Source organism: Berghia stephanieae, chromosome 1 (genome assembly GCF_034508935.2).
Source record: "Berghia stephanieae isolate SIO BIC M18660-M18661 chromosome 1, UCSD_Bste_1.3, whole genome shotgun sequence".
Classification (NCBI taxonomy): Eukaryota; Metazoa; Mollusca; class Gastropoda; order Nudibranchia; family Aeolidiidae; genus Berghia; species Berghia stephanieae.
Window position 1 is genome coordinate 44,008,049 of NC_088360.1, and position 24,250 is coordinate 44,032,298.

Below are 24,250 nucleotides of genomic sequence, written 5' to 3' on the forward strand. Positions count from 1 at the left end.
TACCAAAAAATATTTAGTTTATGGGGAAGCCCACCTCTATCTTAAATTTAATCAAGGACTTATGAAATGAAAGAAAAAAATGCTTGATGTATCATAAGGCAGAATGCAGTGCTCAACAAGTACATGTGCAATCTTGTAATCCATTTCTATTCTCTCACTATCACAAAACCATAACTTTTACTATTCATCTCTTCTCCACTGTCAATGTAGCCAAACATTGACCAAGAATTCACCTATTTTTATCCATATATCTAAGTAACCCCACCCACTATCGTCTTCAAATGAGTGTGTATCTTTTCCTTCTTTTATTTTGTCATAATTTTGGTTCCAGAAAATAGAATCATCCTTTTTCAACCTCGTGTGCCATTAAAAGTTTACAAGGAGGCTCCTAATGGGGGAATGTAACTTTAGAAAAGCTTTGCTCATATCAGTAACCAAAGTGACTGACATTGACAATGGTATTGTGAGGCACTTTTGAACAAGTCACAAGAGTCGCCATTTACAAGTTTTAAAATGTCAAAACTATAAAAAGATAGAAACTGAATTAGTCAAACAACAGATTTGAGAAAAAAAGATAAATACAACATATATTTCTTCATATCAAAATTTATTCATCAGACTCTAATTTTGAAATGGTTTTAAATTGTTTAATTTTGTTTTTCATTTCGTGCATAAACAGTATCTATTTAGTAAAATATTTACATACATATGAACAAGTTAATCATAATACATTCATTCACAATCGCGCATATTCATCCACTGCCATGATCTTCACATAGTCTTGGTAGTTGATTACTTCCATTTTGCGGCACTTAGACATCATCAGCATATCCTCCATTTCTTCTTTATCAAATACTTCACCTTTATTGAGCAAAAAAGTAAAAAGTATTAAGTAGTTTTGAATGTATAAAATGACAGGAAAATTATGAACCAAATTAATATTGGCAAACCATAATAATTGTGATTATTTATTAAAATTGCAAGTCATTTTTATACCTTCCACAACTTTGATAAGAAAGGAACATTAGCGATAATATTAGAAATTTATAGAATGAGGTATTCAAAAGATTGTGAAAATTGTATTGTATACAAGACTACTTCTGTTCCTTCAGATGTGGATGTATATAATTACAATTATTTCACTTTCATAAATTGCTTATGCTTATTTAAAAACTATTTGAATATTACTCAGTTACATATTTTTTTTAAAGTATGTATATAATTATTATTTTTTTTAAAATATCTTTAATAATAATTTGGACAATATTGACTCTTTATATTAGAATTGAAAATAAAAGACAAACTCTAACTTTTATTTTAATCAATAATAGTCATATCACGTTTCTTCCACTGCCATGGCTGAGGCATACTCTTTATACATAATTGTCGATTTGTCAGGGCCAGCGTCCAGTGACAGCATTTCTTCCAGCTCTTCTTGTGTAAAGGGCTCTCCTGCATTCCATTCAAGCAAAAATTTTCAACATTTGAACAAATGATAAGAAACAAAATAATAAGTTTGCAGATTAAAGAAAATTGCAACAATTAAACAAAATGCAAAATCAACAAATGTAAATGTTAGAATCAAACCAAAAGATTACAATGAATTTGAAAGATATAAATCCAATATTTCCTTATTTTACACCAGTTCCTGCTCCCTTCAAAATGTCAAAGGGAAAAGTTTAATTTAAAGTATGAATAAAGAATTTTTTTATTATTATTATTATTAATAATAATTTTTTTATCATTATTATTATTATTATTATTGTCATCTTCATCTTTTTTTTCAATATAAACACATAATAAGATCGGTGTGGCCTTAACTACATGTGGCGGTTAAGTATCACTGAACAAATGAATTCCTGTTGAACGTTAAACAGTAATCTATTAGGATTTATTTTGATAACTTAGAGACTCGAACATATTTTAGTGTTTGCATATTAAACTACAATTTGGTTGTGATGAAAAGGTTACAACTATAAAAATAAAACTTTTCAAATAACTTAAATGGAACAAGAACATTTTAAGAGTTATATTTGAATTTCTTTAAATAATATACCTTCTTCCGTCATATATTTAGTTAGTTCTTCCACAGTAAGATATCCTTTCATATCAGTATCTAAGACTTGAAATGCTTTCAAAATTTGATCTTCTGGTGATGGTTTGTATCTGAATAAAGCAAAGAAAAGAAAAGAAATCATATAATTATTATGCTTTACTCCTTATAATTGATCAGGTCATAGTTCTTTGCGCATACTTTTTTATACTAATCATAACATAACATAACATATGGTATAGGGCAAAATAGGATAAAATCCCTTGAATGCCCTTAATATTAATAGAAATGCCATAAATCTTGATTAAATATTATAATAATGATACACGTGGTAAAGATAGTATTTCAACTTAAATGTACTCATGTATATGTGGTGTACAAACATAAATCTTTAACCGTGACATCCAAAGAAAGCACACACACACACACACACACACACTCACACACACACGCATATAGAAGATAACCATAATAATATAACAATGCATAATATATACATACAAGATTGAAAGCGATGTCAACAGCAGTGCAACAAAGTATTATTCGTCATATATAAATCTCCCATCATGTAATTCCCTCTCTACAAACACCTTGAAATAATCCATAGATTTTGCATTCCTTGTTTCAAATTTCAAATTGTTCCATTTCTGGACAATACGAATACCGAACCAGTTTTGTCTTATGTTTGTTTTGCATCTAGAGACAAAAATCTTAAACTTGTCCCCTCTAGTAAAAGTAGTATTAGAATATGAAAAAAAAAATCAGAAAAGTCTATCCTATCCAGACCATGTTCCAATCTATAAACCTGAATTACATCCCCACAAATTCTTCTATATTTCAAACTTGGTAAGTCAAGAAATTCTAACCTTTCCTTATAAGATCAATACTGCATTGCATAAATCTTTTTGGTAGCTCTCCTCTGTACACTTTCAATACTAATAGATTGTCTTTCATATAATGGGCTCCAGATGCAATTTCCGTATTCTAGAATGGGCCGAATGATCGATTTATACAAATATAAAAATATGGTTTTATCAAGACTTAAAAAGGTTCTTTATATTATTCCCGTCATTCTGTTTGCACGGCTTACACAATTATCAATATGTACATCAAAATTCAAAAGTGAATCAAAATTAACTCCCACATCCTTTTCATAAGGCACAACGGAAAGTAGATTTGACATAGAAGTATCGGTAAAATAATTATGACATAGATTATTTTTTCCTATATGTAATACTTTACATTTCGAAACATTAAAATCCAAATGCCATGTTGTAGACTATTTGAAAAGTGAAAATAACTCATTTTGTAGAATGTTATGATATTCAGTTGTACTATAGATCTTCGTATCGTCTGCAATCAAGTTAAAGCGTTATCAACTCACTGTGATAAGCCCTAATTTTAAAGCGTTTGAATAAGAAATTGTTGGCAGATACTGTTTTATTATTTAATTATATTTTTCTTTTTTTTATCTTCACTGCATAACAAATGTGGTGTTTTGTAAAAATGTAAATCTGATTTAATTGTTTGAATCGATGCTTATGCTCTAAAAACAGTTGTAAAATGTCTCTTTTTTCAAAATGTAAAATTTATCAACAATCTTTGGTTTTAAAGAAAGCCAATTGGACTTGCTTACTACTTTTATTTTGTTATTATTATTTTTTTCATTATCAAGTTATTTACATGAAAATTTCACTTAACTCAAATGTAAAAAAATAATCTTGAGATATTTATTTGCAATTATTTTTACATAATTATGAAAAATGTTTTTAAATAGTTCTACAAATTGATCTGAACAGAGATATTTAGCTGTAGTAGCAGGAGGTTTGATTGAACAATTTATCTTGGATTAACGATCGTGTGAGTTCTGAATATTTCAGGTTATCAGTGTTTCAATAACAATGTCAAATAGAAAATAATTCCAAATTCTTTTTGGGTATCAATCTTTCGGTATAGCCATTTTCAATGTATAAATAATTTAATACCATTAACCTTATGTGAGTAGTCTTTTAGAACCGTCAAACCATGCATGGACCTCTGGATTATACAAGTTTCCACAGAATACATTTCGTACTACCTATATATAAATTGCTTGCTACTCTCTGAATAGTCTGCTATTCTATGGCATGATGATTTCTGCAATATTTTGGACTGTATAGTCTGGTATTGTTGGGGTTTGTTTTTTTTTTTTGTTTGTTTGTTTGTTTTTTATGAATTACCTCTTCCATTTAACCCTATTAATTACATTTGAGTGCAATCATTTTATCGGAAGTCCTATACTTGTGTCTGGGTGGAATATTCTGAGTAGCCTCTGACCCGACAATACTGCTATTCTTTTTTCTTGAACATATGTAAGTGCAGAAACACTCTAGATTATACTCTTTTCATTATCTTCACTTTTTCCTGCGTTAATGAGACACGAGACTTGAGTGTTGAAGCATTGAACTAACTTATCAAAGTGAATACCTCGGCTAGAAACTGTGGACTGTTAAGAGAATTGAGCAAAAATATGAATATATCAGCTTCAAAAAGGAACAAAATACTTAACACAGAACGTTTTGGGCTCAAAATTGCAATAGAATAATGAAAATCATAGACAATAAGTGAATGTGTGACGTGAGCTTTCTACTTCTCACTGAACATAGTGTGAAATCTCGAGTAAGTCATTACAAACCAATATTAACATTCACAACTCACCTTCTCTCCATTAATACCTTCGTCATCATAGGCAAAAACTTTTCAAATCTGATGTAGCCTGTGGGCTCTTCTTCTTCAATCTATGATTTAAAGATAAAGTAGTTAAATAAAATAGTTTCATTGACTTGAACAAAAGTAAGGTGAAAAATGGTAACGTGACTATTGACCTAGTCATTATTATCAAGTATAAAAGCTCATATTGAAGTGAATTTATGACAGAGCACACCAAAAACAAAAACAAAAAGATAATAATATCGTAATAAAAATAAACAATATTGTAATATACCTATTTCACAACGGTCTAGGTCCAATAAATGAACTGAAACTGATCAATTATTTTATTTGGTACATGGACAGTATGGTGCAATACTCAATAAGTTTTTTTCTTCTTCCCAATAACTTAGACCGTATCCATCAAGAGGGAAAATAGATAGAGAGAGGAAGAGAGAAAGTGATGTGTTGTTTAATTTCATAAATTAATTCACAGGTGAATGTGCAATATGCGTCATATTTTAACAAATAATTTTATTTATTATTATGCACAGCCTTCCGCTGTTTCATACTACTATTCCTATTTCAAAACAAAGAAAAAACTCTATATTTAAAAAAAACAAACTCTATATTAAAAACCCACACACATGTTGTGGCACACAAATCGATTATAATTCATCCAACTCTTGCTTCTTTTCATATCTCATTATTTCCACTGTAGTTAAAGAAGAAGCTCCAACTTCCTCAAATACAGAGAAAAATAATAAATAGATAATTGAATAAGTAGATCACTGTATATCTATATAAATTTTATTTAAATTAAACTGAAATTTAAAATAACGTCTGCTTTGCATACTTCTGCTAGCATGTCATGCAGTTCAGCTTCACTGGGACAACAGTTCAAAGATCTGATGATGGTTCCCACCTCTCTGAGGATAGAATTATTGTGATTATTAAATTTGGATGGAGACAGAACAACACCATAATAATAATACAGCATAAAATTTCATTGCGTTTAAAAAATAATAAATAAAAAATGAATGACAACTGACCTCAATTTTTCTGTTAGGAGATAAATAAACATTTCCACTTACTGTGAATCATATGCTTGATATAAGATTTTATTCATTAGAAAGTTTTAAAAAAAGCCTGTGCGATGTGTGTGTGTGTGTGTGTGTGTGTGTGTGTGTGTGTGTGTGGAGGGGGGTGGATGGGTTTGTTGGTTGTGGCACAAGAAATGCATTTAAAAAAATGAACATTGTAAAGCGCAATTATATAATTTTGAATATACGATAGACAAGTGTCGTCTATTATTATTATTATTACTCTCGCAGCTTTATTCCAAATTTTGTGGTAATTAGTCAATGGCATGTATGTAACTTAAATATAATAAAACCAGTTTTTGCTGTCTAAAATATTAATAACATCGGGAAATTTGAAAGACCAAAGATAACTAGAAATCTTTTTAAAATCTCAAATTTCTCATCCCGTCAGAATCTTTGTTAGAAAAGTTATTACCGTCCTATGTACTTATTTTAAGAAATCCAACAAATGTGTTATCATTAAACTTTTGAAAAATCATGAAACTTTTAACATATGAACACTTTAAAATTAAAAAAAAAAATAATTCTAAAGTTTTTTGAAAGCCAAAGTTTTTAAGGTTATATGAACTATTACATCACACCTCAGAGTCACTCACTTACAAAATCGCCATGATATCCTTTAAATGTTTAAACGATGAAGCCCCCGTCTACTTAAAAAAACTATTACATCCTTAAACACCTTCTAGATCACTGAGATCATCATCTGATAAAGCTAAACTTTTAGGTCCTCTTTTTAAATCCAATTGTTTTAGCAGGCGATCCTTTGTCACAAGAAATGCATTTATGAAAAAAAAATTAACAATGTAAAGCGTATAGAGCATTGTATACTTTTGAATATGCGCTATACTAGTGTCATCTGTTATTATTATCACTCTTGTATCTTTATTCCCAATTATTTGTAATTAGTAAATAGCATGTTATGAGGATAAAAGAGAATTGCAATTACCAATGTAACTTAAATATAATAAAACCAATTTTGCTGTCTAAAAGATTAATGACATTGGAGAAACTTGAAAGATCAAAGATAACTAGAAATCTAAAAAAAAAAATCTCAAATTTCTCATCCTGTTAAGAATCTTTTGCACAAGGATCTCACAGAATGGGAGCTCTACTACAAAAGAAATTGAAAGGGCAAGTATTTACCGAACATCGACAGTTTTATTTGATTCTTGATCAAAAACATCAAATGCATCTGTAATCTTCCGTTGTATATCTTGAATCAAAGAATCTGGAAAGATAAATATAAAAAAATAAAAAGCCATTCTTTAACAATATCAACAGATTGATTAACATCAAATAATGAAATTAATCAACATAACACGCTTAAAGAAATTGTCGCCATTCATATTGTATGCAGTTTTCAATCATTACTGAATTACTTTTCTTACCATATAAAAGGAAAGATTACACCTTGTGCTGGAAAAGTGAAAAAAAACTATGGTTGTAGCATAACTTACCATTACAGTACGGTCTGAGTGAAGTGTATGGTGTCAAAGACACTTTTTGAAAGAATAAAAGAGTGAGATCTGCTTTATAGACAGTGCGTGTGAGGCTTTTTTTTTTTTTTTAATTTTTTTTGTCAGTTAAGTTGTAGAAGTGAGATTTAATTAAAACTTTCAAATCTTTGGGTTCTTTACATTTATTTGTTCCATTTGCCAATATAAAGTTATTGTGCAATGTTGTTAATGTTGCTACTCAAAAATCAAAGAAATCAATAACAAAGTGAAATTGAATGTAAACTTCAATTTAATAAATGAAAATAGATAATGTGGACGTTTCAGGTTTCCCCTTTGTCAATAAAACAGGATGAATGAAGCACCACAGAAAAATGGCAATATGTGATAGACACTTTATCCAACTTTATCACATAATCTCATTCGTCTGAAGTTCTTCATTCATCCTGTTTTGTTGATAAAGGGGAAACTCGAAACAAAAAATTAGACTTTCTCCCATTTTGAATGATTTATTCATGAAAAAACAGTCCTCTTAAAAAATATTTCATTGAAAATTAACTGGAGCAGACAAGAACTGAGAAGATTGGTTCGTTCTTTTTTGCTTTGTTTTGCTTTTTGTTTTTGTTTGTTTTTGCTTTTTGTTTTTTTTTTTTTTTTTTTTTGGGGGGGGGGGGGGGGGGGGCGTCTTTTATGTATAATATCCACATTCACAGACTTCTGGCGGTGTATGGCACTGTGAGTAAGATGACACATAAGGATTGAAACTAGTATAGAAAAATAAAGCGAGTGACTGTGCCTCATATAAAAAGAGACAACACAAAGCAAACAACGTTTCGACCTTGGGCCTTCCTCTGGTGGTAGACAAAACAAGCAGATAATGACGAGAGATAATATATAGCTATATATATTTTACATTAAGTCAAATTACAATGGGAAGAAGGGAGGGGGGGGGGGGGGAATTGAGCAATGTGTTTGTGCGTGTGTGTGTGTGTGTGTGTGTGTGTGTGTGTGTGTGTGTGTTCAAGGGAAGGAGATTAAATGTAAATTGAAAATTGAAGGCTGGTGCCCTGCTGATTGCGATGATTAAAATTAAAATGAAAAAAGTGTTGGGGGGGGGGGGGGGGGGGGGAACTTAGGATTTGAGACGCCAAAAGAGTATTTACCCCCCCCCCCCCTTCCTTTTTTAAAGAAAAAAAGAGATTTGAAATGGACGGGAAGAGAGATGCGTGTGGTAAAAAGGTGTTGCGGGTATTTAATTGGAGGAAAAAGATATATACAAACATGGCTGACGAAAGCCAGCAAAGGAGATAGAAAGATAAGGAATTATTGTAATGAATAAAACAATCTCTTAGCTTTGAATTTGTAAGAGCAATTATAATAATCTTTCTCTTAGCTCTTCACACCCCCGTTGTAATTTGACTTCATTATATATGAAACATTGTTTATTTTGTGTTGTCCTCTTTTAAATGTATATGAGTCACATCACTCACTTTATTTTTCTCTCCGTCTTTAGTTTATTTGTATTCTTTGTTAGGATTATTATTAGCTTATTATTTATACTAATATTAGGCACCTCTTGTTAGCCTCTCGCTTTCTAGCTTTTGGTTGTATTGAAAGTCCCGGTTGAGTAGGGAGTTTAATAGAAATTCTAAATGTACCTCACACACTTGAAACCAATGTCATATGAAAGAGCTGGCAACACAGATTACAAAACAGTTTGAATTTTGTTTCTATCTTGATTAGAAATGTAGTTACGGCAGTTCAAAGTCTGAAATTTCAGACCGATTTTTACCCCAAAATTACCATTGCAAAGTTGTGACCGAAATCGCGTGATGTTAATAAAAAATGGTTTAAAACAGTCAATATGGAGTTCTTATCATATATTGTATACTAAAATGTTCGTCTTATCGAGGACAATGCATTTACATTAATAAAGAGGAAGATAAACATTTCAAATTAACACATTATTGCATAATATGTCGCAAATGTTACATAATCAAAAACTAGGCTAGACGTAAGAAACAATTTGCTCTATCACTTTTGGATTTATCCCCAATTTCTCACTGAAACAATTGCAAATAATTACCCTCTTTTAATTAATACATAGAGAGAATAAAAAAGGGTTTGAGACTATTTAAATGAAAAGATATAAACATGTTGTGTAATGACATAATGAGTTTATTTTTACCTATGGCAATTTAATTGCATATAAATAAAATGGTAGATTGAAAAAGTTCAAATAAATTGAAACAGATTCCCTATTATAATTAGAAGGAAAGTTCTGGCTTTTAATACTTTAAAAAATTCTGCTAAAAACTTTGGGTTTATTGCTATTACATGATTTGAACTGACAATTAATATAATTTTATCCCCCCCCCCCCCCCCCTCCTTCTCTCTCAATGTATGGGGGTGTCAAAACTAATAGAACTTCTTACCATAATAATTATTAAGGCTAAGGCCTTTAGAATATGGATACAAATGATAAACATATCTAAACATATGGGAAAGAAACTTGATGACTTGATGGCAAAGTAAAATTAAATTAAATTAAAGCAATTGGTATTTTTAAAATATCGATATTATTAATATCGGATTTCACAAAGAGAAGAAATATACAAACTTTTAAAACAAAAACTATAAAATGCCTATAAATAAAGTTGGAAAGTATGTATTCAAAATAAAAACATAGTAAATAATAACATAATACATAACTAAATTTAAAATATCGATATGAATATCGATATCGCCCGGCAGTCATGATGAGAAGATAATGTAAACAAGGCATTTCGGCGCAGAGTTAAAAGGTGTCTGCGCATCGATATAGAGCCTGAAATTTGGCATGAATAAAGTTTAGATGTTATTCTAAAAACAAGCGTTTAAATTTTAAAAACACACGCGGTAAATAAAAAAATAAATGCATTTGAAAATTGCCAAATTTTAACTTCATATAACTTCTGGAATTATTAATGGATTTTTCCTTAATTGGCACCATTTAAAAGGAAATTGAAAGACGAAAATAATGATACCAAAATATCTGCGATATTCCTCTTTATAACGAAGTTATGCATCTTTAAATTTAACCCCCCAAAACGCGAACGGCAATTTCCAGTCACAACTTTCCTATGGGCGAGTTGGGTCAAAATTTGACTGCCACTGCTGCTGCTCACTAAACTGCCTAGGTTGAGGCGGATTATATTATAAGGAATAAGACAGTCAAAAGCAAACACTGAACACAGCAATGTATCGAGATGAATTGGCATTTAAAAAAAGTTTCCCCCCTCCCAAACCCCCTACTAGAACAAGAATACTTGTTGGGATGTAGTAGCTTATGGAAGGTCTCCCTACCAGTATTATCTTTATTATTATTTGAATCCTCCTGGGTAGACATTGTTGTTTATATTGTTGCTAACGTAAGAATGAAGACGGAAGAGGTTACTTTCTTCTTTATGGAGCTGTACATGCATAGTTTCGAATCTGTCCTTCTTGTTGCCGGTGAGTTGTCAAAGGTGAGAGCATAGTTCAAGGTCACACTCTCGATCAAGATTCTTCCGACAAAGTAAGATATCCTCAAAAATGGTAAGTTTTGAAAAGCAGTTTTATCTAAACTTTAAAATTCGTGATCGATTTATGAAACTTATATAAGGCTTACTGCCAATTTAAAAGTTTGGATGAAAAAGGGTCATAATAATATTATAATTATATGTGATTGATTTTGAAAAGCCTCAGACGAGGGCCTTGCCAAGTTGCTAACCTAAGAAGGCCAAAGGCCGAGGTCTAGAATTCTAGAATTAGAATAGAATGAGTGAAATGAAACTCCTAACTTCACTTCAACGTGTCAACGTCTTGCTTGAAACTATTTAAAGGATTATTCACGCATAAATCCCTTTGACGGCGATGCTTATTATTACTTCAAAATCATATTTAACAACCTCAACAAAGTTGCATCTCTCTCTCTCTCTCTCTCTCTCTCTCTCTCTCTCTCTCTCTCTCTCTCTCTCTCTCTCTCTCTCTATCTATCTCGCTGTAATAAAGTGATGTTCTAGAGCTAGATAATACCCGCCCCCCGCAATAAACAATTTTTTTTAAAACAAAGAGAAAATTGAAGAACGAAAAAAGAAATGAAAACTGAAACAACAAAAAAAGAAAAGAAAAATAATTTTTGTGTTCTGGCAACTTGCAATCTCAATCTCTCCTCTGTTTTTTCTTAACAACAACAAAAATTAACAAACAAAAAAGACCATAAATAAAGATGAAGGAAAAATCCTGGCCCCTCAACGTAAAAGATTTGGATTGCAGTCTGTATAAACATAACCTGATTTTACCGAGCATTCGGGAAAATAAAGTTCAGCATTACTTTGCCGGCCATTCAAGAATTTGAAGTAGAGTTCAAGTTTATTCCCCCTAGTGTTTGTAGAATCAGAGATTTTTTTAGCCAGAATTTTTTATGAGTAGTCTGAGAAAATTGAAGAATGGAAAAAAAAATGAAAACTGAAACTGTCAACAACAAAAAATAAACATAAAATTAAAATAATTTTTGTGTTGGACAGCTGACAACTTGCAATCTCTCTTCTGTCTTTTCTTATCAACAAAAACAAATAAACAAACATTAAATTAAGAAGAAGAAAAAGCTCGCCTCCTCCACTTAAAAACTATTCAGCATTCGGATTTGAGTCTGTATAACAATAGCCTTATTTTACAGAGTATTTGGGAAAATAGAGTTCAGCATTATTTTGCTGAACATTCGAGAATTTGAATTAGAGTTCCAGTTTAATTCAACGAATGTTCCGAGACGTAGAGTTCAAGTTTATTTTTCCGAACGTTCAGAGAAATAGAGCCAGCCTTATTAAAAACTCTGGAACATTATCATCATCATTGTCTTTTTCACTCTAGGTCAGGGTATTGGCCACAGACAAACAGTTTCTATCCCTCTTTATCTTAAAATAACTTTTTTTTAACTCGTTCCATGTGAGACTTATCCACAAATAATATAATAATAATATATTGTAAAAAAAAATTATTTTTTTTCAGCCAGAACCACTGAAAGTTGTAGTAACCGGTGCAGCTGGTCAAATTGCATACTCCTTGCTGTTCTCAGTAGCCAAAGGCGATGTCTTCGGCAAGAATCAGGTAAAATATATCTGTAACCCATTAGGAAATCTCACTGTAAAGAGTTTGTTAATGTTGTTGAGAGGATTTTGTCCATTACAATGCAACCCTGATATAATGACTTGGATTTTGTGAAAACCCTGGTTCAACTATAAACCTACATAAAAACTCTTAGTACCCTTTGATTTCTGAGCTGATAGGTACCATATTTTGTTTGATCTTGTAGAAAATATGACCATTGTACTATTCAAATGGGGCAAGCAGTTGTTATTGTTTGTCAATGCTACAGAAACCACTATAAACTCCACCCATGGGGCTTTACTGCTCCAAATAATTCCATTTTTTTTCATGTTTACTTTGGTACCATTTGGCATTATTTGATCAGACATTGGAGCTTCTGCTGTTGGACATTACCCCCATGATGGAAGTCCTCAACGGAGTTGTCATGGAGCTTCAGGATTGTGCTATTCCTTTAGTGAAGAGTAAGTATATTTATTCTTTCTTTAAAAAAAAATAAAAAAAAAATAAAATATACATACATATATATATATTATATATATATATATATATATATATATATATATATATATATATATATATATATATATATTTACTATTACTATTAACTTTCTACTTTGGGATCATAATCAAATGCACCATCTCTTGATTTAAATTTCTTTTCCCCACTGAAGTATGAGTAAATCTTAAAAACAAACATGTACTCATATGAAAAAGGTGATAATTGACTTAATGCTCATTTGACCTAAATTCCCATTAATTTGGTAAAACAGAATAATCTGCCTTCAAAATGTAAATCTAAATGCCCACTTTTCAAAATGAAATTCGCCTAAATGCCTGTTATGAAGAGAGAATTGGTAATCATTTACTGTCAAAAGAATTGATTCATCTCCTGTTTGCGAGGATCTTATTTGACACCTATTAACACCACCCCAATTTACTATCAATTCATTTCACACTTGCTCTACCCTTAGTTTCTCCAGCAGTCTCGTCTTATGCCCCTCTTATGGAGCATTTACTCAGCTTCTTACTATTGTCCCACTCCAATTGGCTATTGAAAAAGAATTTTATTTGTCCAGCAGATGGTCATAAGCAAAATAAGCCAAGTATGCTCTTCCCAATCAAATTTAATACCTACAATATGTTGGACCTTGTGGTCAATTCTTAGGGCTTTTGATGTTATGCAACCATTTAACTCCTTTGGTCATATTGCTCTTTGATGTAAACCATCTACTTTTTTCTCTCAAGCACCGTATAGTAATACACATGGAAGAGCTCTGATGCTAAATGTCATACAGTGCAACCCCTTGATACCGACAGTTTCCATGTCATTTGATTGTGATGCAAACTTTTTTCTCTTCAGAAATTGTTGCCACTGATGATCCCAATGTTGCATTCAAGGATGTTGATGCTGCATTTATGGTTGGAGCTATGCCCCGTAGAGAAGGAATGGAGAGGAAAGACTTATTGAAAGCCAATGTCAAAATTTTCAAAGCTCAAGGGGAATCCATTGAAAAACTGAGCAAGAAAACCATTAAGGTGAATCTTACATGCTTGTATACCAATAGGATGATGTAGATCTGTAAATTCTCAGTCAAATAACTGAAATCAGCCAATTCTTCAAATTCGTGAAATGTAGTTGAATGAATGTAGCATAATTTGGAATTTTCCAGAGCGCCACACAAAGCCCATGGGTCGTTTATATGGTAGATATATTGTTAAGGTTAAGTTATGCTTTTTCAGAATTGAATCTTACCAGTGCATTTTTACACAGCCTTTGTGAAATTATTATTTCACTCTCCAGCTGTTGTGATCCCATAGGTAAAGTTGCTGAGTGATAAACTTCACTGTTTCGTCTAAGCCAGAATGAATAAAATTGGTCGCTGCTAGAAAAATAATTGCTGTTTAGTTAGGTTTAAGTATGGACATAAAGTTATGGTATGATTTTTGGAATGCTTGTACTTAATTGTTTGGAAAGCCTATACTAATACTATAGCTGGAATTACCTTTTTAAAGTCATCATATAAATGACTTGCTTATTTAGAATTTCTTCTACTTCTACAAGGCACTTCAGTAATAGTAATACATTGTGCCCTATCTCTTTCCTTTCTTATACAGCATTCATTTCTTTTTAGAATGCTTGAGGTATAAGGCTATTAGTTGGTGATCTGTTTTTTTAGTAATGTATTTATATTTTTATTGATTTTTGTTGTTGGCTGAAGGAATGTTTTGAGTCCAAAACGTTCCGGGTTTGGTATTTTGGTTTTTTTTTTAAGCTGTTTTCTTCATTTTTGTTTATTACTTTTGTACAGACCACAGCTTAGTGTCACTTTGACTTGTGTTAATTATTATACTAACACAGGCCTGTAAATCTTCCGTCTATTGTCGGATTTCCGTCAGTATGCTTTTGCTCTATAAGTGCTAAAAAAAAAAAAAAAAAGATAATAGTAAAAATAATAATTCGTAACGCCAAAGAACAGAACCAATAAAAAAGAAAATAAAAGATTTTTATTTCGTTCCTCGAAAAAATTAGATTTTATTCCGTTTCAAATGCCGACTTAAAAAAAAAACAAAACCAAAAACCTTTTTATTTGTCGCATCAAAGACAAAACATGCCGTCTATCAGTTAGCTATAATATTATCATGCCACCTACACGCTCCTCTAGACGTGTATGTATTCACTGCCTGGCTACTGTGCCACAGCCAGCGAGAGAGAGGTCGCGAAGTTCGCGCGAGTCATCTTCACACACACACACACACCTAGTCAGTAAATAACGCACACACAGAAGTGTGTCGAACTGGACTTGAAGGTTTCTCTCTATTTTGCTACCGACACACATGCATATCTCCGGTTCTTATTTCTCAGTCTCTATATTTCTTTGGTTCAGTCCCGATGTGAACCGGAAAAAAAAAATAATGCGAAATAATTATTTTTCTTTGAAATATATATTCTTCTTCGAAAACTCTCACACCACCGCACCACCACCTCCTCTTCTTCTTCTTCTTCTTCTTCTTCTTCTTCTTCTTCTTCTTCTTCTTCTTCTTCTTCTTCTTCTTCTTCTTCTTCTTCTTCTTCTTCTTCTTCTATAAGAATTAATCCAAATAAACGAAAGAATCAGCGTAAACATTTAACACAAACAGTGTCGAGCACTACTAGACGTCTAGATACACATCCTTCAAATGGGTAGGAATTGTTCTCTTCCTTTCATTTTACAACTAACTCAGACCTGGGACCTCAAATAATTGGGATTTTTTTTTTTTTTGATACCATAAAATAAGGACCTCGTTATAAATAAGTAGGGGAAAGTGACATGATTTGACTAGTCAATTGATGTGTCATATCTGTGTCCATATTTTTGTCCTGTTGTGTCTATTTTCGCGTGTTCAAAAAGTTCCGACAATTTTTTCACCAACCATTTACAGGCCTGCTAACAGCATTTTGTACATTAATGACAGGGGTATTAAGTAAAAAGTGTTAATCATGTAAATACTTCAATTTAACTCCAGATTTTGGTCGTGGGTAACCCTGCCAACACCAATGCTTGCATCCTAAGCAAATATGCACCTTCCATCCCAAAGGAGAACATCTCATGCATGACCAGGCTGGATCAGAACAGAGCACAAGCACAGGTAACAGTACAGCCATTAATCAAGTTCAGTCATTCTTTTGGTGGGCGATAGCCAAATCTGTAAATTTAAACTTAAACCTGATTTTTATGGAGGAAAATAGTTGATCATATAATTGCTAAACTAGAAAATATTTGTGTTGGAATGAGTCACAGCTAGAAATGACTTTAGGGAATATGAATACAGAATAAGAAAATACTTCCTTGCTCGTATGAGTTTTGAAAGAAAAAAGTCTTTTGTATGTAAAAAGAAAACAATCGAAAAAAAAACAAAAGGCATGGCACAATTCAGAACACTTAATATGTTCAAAATTATTTGATGGAATTGACAAAAGCCTATTGTTGACTGCTGGGTGGGGTTCCTGACCTCCCATAGTGGGCAGGGGGGTACATACTGTCTTTTATCCCCTTATATCTGTTTTCCAAAATGCTTTCTGTCTTAGTCTTGGATTGAGATTACTTGGTTTTGTCCTGCCCCTGGCCGGAGTCCTAGCTGGGAGGGAAACAGTCAAATGCATAGTTATTGTTTTGGGAGATTATATTTTTTTCGTTGTAAATCATCTCTCCGTTATGTATTATTATATTTGTTAATTTGAATGTATAATGTAAGCATTTGAGTGTATCCCTCTTTGTTGGATTTTGTGCTTGTGTCCGGATGAAACTTATAGGTGATCTCAAACTAAGTACATTGGTGGTATGCTCTTGGAATCTACATTTGATCCCTATTTGTTTCAAGTTCCTCTGTGTTTTACTTTTTCTTGGGTGCTTTAATTGTAATTCTAGAACTTTTTACTATCCCATTTTCTTCCTTTTTACTGGTGCTGATATAACCTAAATGTGTTGCAAGCGCAGTAAAACCCTTACAAACATAAACTATTGTTGACTGGGGTAATGGGTCGTCTCCCCACCTTAACCCCATCTTTCCTCTCCCTCTCATGGCCATCATTTCATAAGGGTTATCTCCCATGAGTCTCATTCTTCTTCAGACCTCATCGCTTGTAGTCATTTGCAATGATACATGTACACACTCAACCTACCATGCACACACAATTGCACGAGTCATGCCACCACTTGCAATACACACACACACACACACACACACACACACACACACACACAAGGTCCTTACCCCTACCACTACGCTTTGATTGTTTGTGTATTATAATATTGTGAAAGTAGTCTACTACACAAGTGGTGGTGTGTAATAATCTCACTGATTTTGGAAAGCCGTGCAAGATTGTTTTATTCCAATCTTGTCCCCACTCGACATGGTCTTCACAGTTCAATTGAAGATGAGGTTTTTTGTTATGAACTTTGTCGAATGTGATGTGGCTTTAGAAGTGTAAATAGTTGATATGAGCTTCGAGCAGCAACATTTACATTATGAAGTGTAAATAGGGAAAATAATTACGTTTACTTTGAATCCAAGATTTAGTTTAATCCGAGGTGGCTGTAACCGAACTGCTCTGAAATTCCCTACCAAGGTTTTCCAATATATCCTTGCTCTTTTGCAATTTGTTATCCAACTTTGCAGCACTGCAAACACAGTTGATGCTGGCCAATCCTTCGTTTTGGTTTTGTTAATTTAGCAGTCAAGTATTTATGGTTTTTTTAAAATTAAAAAGTTATGTGCTTGAACAAAACTGAAATTTTATGAGTTCCTGCTCATGGTAGAGAGGCATTTTTATGACCAAGAAGTGTCAATTAACCTAAAACTCTGACTGACTTTAGGCTCGATGCTAAAAATCATGAAGTAATACATATACATAGTAGTTCTTTAGTATCTTGCTTATTTTAAAATTAATGTCTTTATTTTTTTTTCTTTTAATAATCTTTTGATGGCACTAATTTGGAATCCCCTTTGTTGTAGGGAAATGTATGGTCCCTGGGCAGATTATATGCTGTGTAACCAATTGTGCAGTCTTGTTTTGTCATTAAGTTACAACTTCATGCATCGAAGATTATTGCAACTGTGAGTGTGGTGAGAACAGAGATGGACTTGCCTCAGCCTTCATTTTGATTTTATCGACTTCTGTCAATTTCAATTTGGCTTAATTTTGAAAATATTTTCGGGCAGAGGATTCCATATTCGGATGGTGCTTGGGAAAAATGTGTTGAGATGATCATTAACTCGTGACTGTGAGACATTTTATAAATGCTGTTTTCTTTTGTTTGGAATAAGGCTACCAATTGGAATCTTTGTCAGTCCCAGACAGGCCTGAAAAAGGACATAGGCTTTTTGGATTGCGCATCTTTCATGTAACGGCGACCATTTTAGGCTCTTGCACATCTCACTGATGTTTTCAGTCCTCCTGCATTTGTTACAAACAAACCTACAATCTCTGTTTTGAACTTTCTTGAGCTGTTCCATCTGCTTTTTACTCTTGGGGTCCTAAATGCATGCACTATAATCTAAAATTGGCAGTACAAAGAATTTATAGTAGGTCTCTCTGATATTCCTTGGACAAGTTTGTACATTTATTCGTAAGAATCCAAGTTTTGTATTGGCCTTTTTACAAATGTTATTGATGTACTGCCAAGACATTTTGCTGCCAAGAGTTAATCCAAGATATTCTGCTTTTTGCGTTGTCTCCAATCTTTCTTCATGTAAATAATAATCATGGTGTGTAGAATGAGTACTATCATTTATAATCTGAGATAGAGGTTGTTTACCAGTTTGAGAGGGCAGTGTGTGTATCTTATTTTGATTTGCATTTTTAAAAATAGAAAATTATTTTGGGGTGGGGGAAGGGGGACCCATATACTGATAATATAGTATTTATTTTGTGTCAAATGAAACAAAATCTTTTATCTTTGTAATCATGATTAATTGTTTTAAAACAAAATATATTTGTGTTTAGAAATGTAATCATTCTTGTCAATTGGTTTTATCTAAAGTATCTCAATTCATAACTGCTAATGTTTTATTCCTTATTTTTCATTTTGATGACCTATACATGATATTCCATTAAGCCATTGATGATGTATGCTCTGGTTTTAAGTGTAATTTTGCAATTCATTATAATTATTTTTATATCTAATCATTGCCTATTGAATGTGTCTCTTTTGTCTTGGTGGAAGTTTCAAGAGATCCAAAATCATTGTAAATTTGATCTCTATGGCTTTTTCCTCTTTGAACACCAAAGCCTTTTGTCTAACCTTTCCTCAAATTCTTAAAGGGAATATTTATATTCTTTACTTTCCTATCAATTTAAAGAACATTAAAGGGTTGTGAGCGTGATAAAGCTCATTTTCTTTATACAAGTAGGTCTGTTTCTTGTTCAGAGTCAGAGTTCAATGTTTTGTTTTGCTTTACTATTTTCATTATTCAGATTGCAAACCGACTTGGAGTGTCTAGTGACAAAGTATCCAATATCATAATCTGGGGAAATCACTCCTCCACCCAGTTTCCTGATGTAACACATGCAACTGTCGAAGTCCAAGGAAAGAATCTTCCTGTCTACGAAGCTATCAAGGATGATAATTATTTGAAGAACGATTTTATCAAGGTAAAGGATGATGCAGATGAAGTTATAGAAATTTATGACCCACTGTGTAAGTCCAGTGTTATGTTGAAACAAAGAAAATATTTCCTAAAATCAGAATGATCACATTCAGGAAATTTAAGTTTTTATAACTTAATTATTCAAATCTGTCCTTTGTGAAAAAATGGTGAAGAATAGATACATTTCTTACATCGAAAAAAACAAAAACTCAACATTTATCTTCTTATGAGTTCTAATTTCGCTTTTTTGGTATCCGAATCATTCTGACATAATACCGTTTTAAGACGGTTGGTCACATTTAAAAAGGATGTGATGGAACATTTACTAATTTATGAATAAAAGCATTTTTGGCAGACTGTATTGTATCATTTGTATTTCCCAACAATTTATTTCATTGAGTTTTAACGTTTATCTTTTTATTTTTTCTCTGTAATTCAGACTGTCCAACAGAGGGGTGCAAGTGTTATCAAGGCTCGTAAGCTGTCTAGTGCTATGTCAGCTGCCAAAGCTGCTTGTGACCATATGCATGATTGGTTCTGTGGCACTGAAGCAGTACGTTGAAATTATTTATCAGATTAATTAAATTTAATGCTTTAATCTTCAGTAAAGCTGGATCCATCTAGTTCCCACAGGGATTGACATTTTAGGATTATCAGGGAATTATTTTTGAAAATCGTTTTTACGATACACTCCAGCATGGTTTCCTCAAACTCCTTGGGACATCCAAATAAAGTTTGAGGAAACTGGTGCTTTGCCATAATGACTTAAGGGGGGGGGGGGGGGGCAGTATGGTTTTTGCATCATACCCGAAAGATCCCTAGTTCGAATATCCACCGTGTTATCTGGCCTTCAGCAAGCCACCTCTCCCTAGCTCGATTTGTGGTGCTGCGCTGCGGGTGACTTTTAGGTTATTCTAGAATTCCCTTGGAATAGACCCTAGGGCAAATATCCTCTTGAGGGTGAATAAAGGGAAACTTTATTATTTATTTACTTTATTGATATGGTGAGGGAGAAAACTTTATACATGAGATGTTAAAAAGGGTTTGTGTGAGTGTGGGGGTTACTGTATCACAACAAATATTTCCCATCGTACCAGCCATAAGCAAATTATAGCTTATGGCACTGAAATTACAATGAATGGCGATGAGAATGCGAAACAATTATGATGTGTGTGACTGACTGTGTGTCTGTGTGTATATCCCACTGTATGCATACATCTGCATTGTAGATACACATACATATATATGTAACTGTCAATGTCACAGTTAATCATCAGTGGTCGAAATCACAGGGTGCATTTACAAACCCTTTAATTAGTCCCCCCAAAAAAAAATTTATTTTGCATTGGCTGGGTGAAAATAGTTTGAGAAAACTGTGTTTGTGATAAAAATTAGTTCGAGGAAGAAGTGGAATGATAACAAAGAATAATAGGGAAAAAAATTTCGGGACATTCAAATGAGTTCGAGGAGACGCTCGATTGTAACATTAATGTTAATACTTATGATTGAAAACAGAGCTGAGAATAATCAGTCATATCAAAATGTGGATTTTTCTCCATGAAACATTTTATGAATTATGACAAACCTTACGTAAACCATTATTTATATTGCAAGTTTTTAGGATTTTAAAATTTAAGTTTTGTCTTTTTTAGTCCTATTATCCATTGTGGTTGTCATTTCCTAGATAATTCATTTTTATTTTTCTTCTTATTACAGAAAGACCTATCATTTTCCTTTTCTTACAGTAAATGCAAATCTATGTTCTCTTTACTATACTATCATTTTTAAGTATCACATTAAGCACAAATCTATTATTTTTAAGCCTTTAAAATTTCCTTTTAAAATATGATAAATAATAGGATGGCATTTTGATTATTTATTTTTTTCCATTCAAAGGTGAACTTCTTTATGACATGATCCATTAAGTGTGCTAAAGCTTTATTTTACTATCTTTCAGGGTAAATGGGTGTCCATGGGCATGATTTCTGATGGATCCTATGGCATTGAGAAGGGTCTTATGTACAGTTTCCCTGTAAGTATCAAAGATGGCGTCAGCTCCATTGTACAGGGTTTGACAATTAGTGACTTTGCACGCGAAAAGATGGACGTTACAGCAGCAGAGCTAGCAGATGAGTTGCAAGCTGCCATGGCTGAATGTTCTGACTGACTAGGACAAGAGCATCTAGCATCTGTAGGACATCCCAAGCTTTGATGTTAGAAGGAAAGAATTGTGTCCACCTTTGTTACCATGAATTGTAGTTGCTTTTTTTTTTTTAAAAAGAATTGATATATCAATCTATAGGCCTACGTGTATTGGGTAAAGTTACATGGAGATTACCTTTAAAATGTTGTTGTTTCCAGTTTTAAGTACATTTTTTTCTTTTGAATATTGATGAATTGGTCAATGTTAAATTTGAATTTATTAGAAAAATTGGACAGAATGGAGAGATGAAGCATGCTTTTTTCTTGTAATTTAAAACATTATTTTCTTCATTCAAGTGCACAATGAAATGCTTCTCCCCATAAATACCAGTTTTCAATAATTGAAAAGTATTCTAGATATAAATCTAGATTGTTTTGTTTCATAGGCCCTTACAGAGATAAAATTGTCTTTTATTCGTTTAGTCTATTTGTTGAAACTGAGATTGTTTTACTGTTTTATGTCATTATACTAACTCCAGATTTACTACAGCAGATATGAATGTTGATCCAAAATAAATCTGATGTATGAACTATACCTCTCCTGTTTTGCTTTTTTTAATTGAAGGGGGGGGGGGGGGGGGGAGGGGGCTATGCTTGGTTATTTTAAAATATCCATGTGGAAGGGGGGGGGGGGGGGGTATATAACTGTCAGTGTCAGATTACCTTTTTGCTTCATAGAAATGTGTTCAGGAGAAAAAAAAAAAATAAAAGTTGCTTTTACCGGACCTATATTGAATTCATAACCTCTCCATATAAGATTGATATGGAACTGGCTTAGCCTCCCAATCAGAATTGCAATCGTAGAGCAAAGATACAATGAAAAAGTCCAAAGTCCTAACAGGAAAAAAAAAGTTTGTTATTTCAATGTGTGTGGAATAACTCATTTCAACCAACCTCACCCATACACATTTTCCTGTCATCCCTGTTTTACTGCAACTGGGTGGGGTTCCTGACCTCCCGTAGTGGGCAGGGAGGTCACTTACTGCGTTCGGGTGGGGTTCCTGACCTCCCATAGTGGGTAGGGAGGTACTTACTGTGTCTTCTATCCCCCTATATCTGTTTTTCAACTTGCTTTCTGTCTTTGTCTTGGAATGAGATTACTTGGTTTTGTCCTGGCCCTGGCAGAGAGGGAAACAGCCAAATGTATAGTTATTGTTTTGGGAGATATTTTTTTTCCTTGTAAATCATCTCTCTGTTATGTATTATTATTATATTTGTTGTTTTGAATTTATAATGTAAGCATTTGAGTATTCCTCTTAGTAGGGACCTGTGCTCGCGTCTGGATGAGACTTTTAAGTGATCTCAGACTAAGTACATGGATGGTATGCTCTTGGAATATACACAATTCCCTATTTGTACCATTCCCCTTTGTCTTACATTTTCTTGGGTGCTTTATTTGTAATTCTAGAACTTTTTACTATCCCATATTCTCCCTTTTTACTGGTGCTGATATGACCTAAATGTGTTGCAAGCGCCGTAAAACCCTTAAAAACAAAAACACTGTGTCTTCTATACCCTTTCTATGTTTTCTGAGTTGCTTTTGAATTAGATTACTTGGTTTTGTCCTAGCCCAGGTCAAAGTCCTCGAGTGGAAAAGAAACGGTCAAATGTATAGCTATAGCTTTGGAAGATGATATTTTTTCTCTTATAAATCATCTCTCTTTATGTAGCCCAGGAAGAGTCCTTGACTGGGATGGAAACCAAATGTATAGCTATAGTTTTGGGAGATATTTTTTTCCTGGTAAATCATCTCTATTATGTACTATTACATTTTTTGTTTTAAATACATACAAAAAGCCAGATGCATAGTTATTGTTTTGGGAGATATTTTTTTCCTTGTAAATCATCTCTATTATGTATTATTACATTTCTTATTTTTAATGTGTCATGAAATGTAAGCATCTGGGTGAGGTTCCTACCTCCCATAGTGGGAGGGAGGTAGGTACTTATTGTGTCTTCTATCCCCCTATATCTGTTTTCCAACTTGCATTCTGTCTTTGTCTTGGAATGAGATTGCTTAGTTTTGTCCTGGCCCTGGTCGGGGTCCTGGCTGGGAGGGAAACAGTCAAATGCATAGTTATTGTTTTGGGAGATGATATTTTTTTCCTTGTAAATCATCTCTCTGACTCTGTTATGTATTATTATATTTGTTATAATTTATAATGTAAACATTTGAGTGTATTCCTCTTAGTGGGGGCCGTGCTTGTGTCCAGATGAGACTTATTGGTGGTATGGTCTTGGAATCGACATCTGATCCCTTTTTGTTCCCTGTTCCCCTTTGTCTTACTTTTTCTTGGGTGCTTTAATTGTAATTCTAGAATTTGACTATCCCATTTTCTTCCTTTTTCCGGCGCTGATATAACCTAAATGTGTTGCAAGCGCCGTAAAACCCTTAAAAACAAACAAACCTTTTGTAAGCAATACAGCTATTTTTAAAACACGAAGAGGTGGACATAGAAAACAGAAAACGATTAATGTTCAACTTAGCCATCAAT

At 32.9% G+C, this 24,250-nt stretch overlaps 2 protein-coding genes across 3 annotated transcripts; one reads left to right on the top strand and one right to left on the bottom strand.

Moving 5' to 3' along the window:
- Positions 1-588: 588 nt before the first annotated feature.
- Positions 589-10,777, bottom strand: LOC144975457 (dynein regulatory complex protein 8-like). Of its 2 annotated transcripts, XM_078919563.1 has the most exons (7): positions 10,644-10,777; positions 6,988-7,072; positions 5,598-5,670; positions 4,751-4,830; positions 2,057-2,166; positions 1,311-1,452; positions 589-861 (listed from the first exon to the last, which is right to left on the bottom strand). In XM_078919563.1, exons 1-6 carry the CDS (start codon positions 10,684-10,686, stop codon positions 1,337-1,339), a joined length of 507 nt encoding a protein of 168 aa, XP_078775689.1. In that variant the 5' UTR covers positions 10,687-10,777; the 3' UTR covers positions 589-861; positions 1,311-1,336. The 2 variants fall into 2 exon arrangements, with proteins under 2 accessions (XP_078775689.1, XP_078775680.1); XM_078919554.1 differs by lacking the exon at positions 1,311-1,452.
- LOC144975455 (malate dehydrogenase, cytoplasmic-like) lies at positions 10,748-22,290 on the top strand. The gene is made up of 8 exons (XM_078919538.1): positions 10,748-10,874; positions 12,327-12,425; positions 12,790-12,886; positions 13,786-13,961; positions 15,930-16,052; positions 19,381-19,557; positions 19,993-20,106; positions 21,511-22,290. The coding sequence occupies exons 1-8, from the start codon at positions 10,872-10,874 to the stop codon at positions 21,718-21,720; spliced, it is 999 nt and encodes a 332-aa protein (XP_078775664.1). The 5' UTR covers positions 10,748-10,871; the 3' UTR covers positions 21,721-22,290.
- The last annotated feature ends 1,960 nt before the right edge of the window (positions 22,291-24,250 follow it).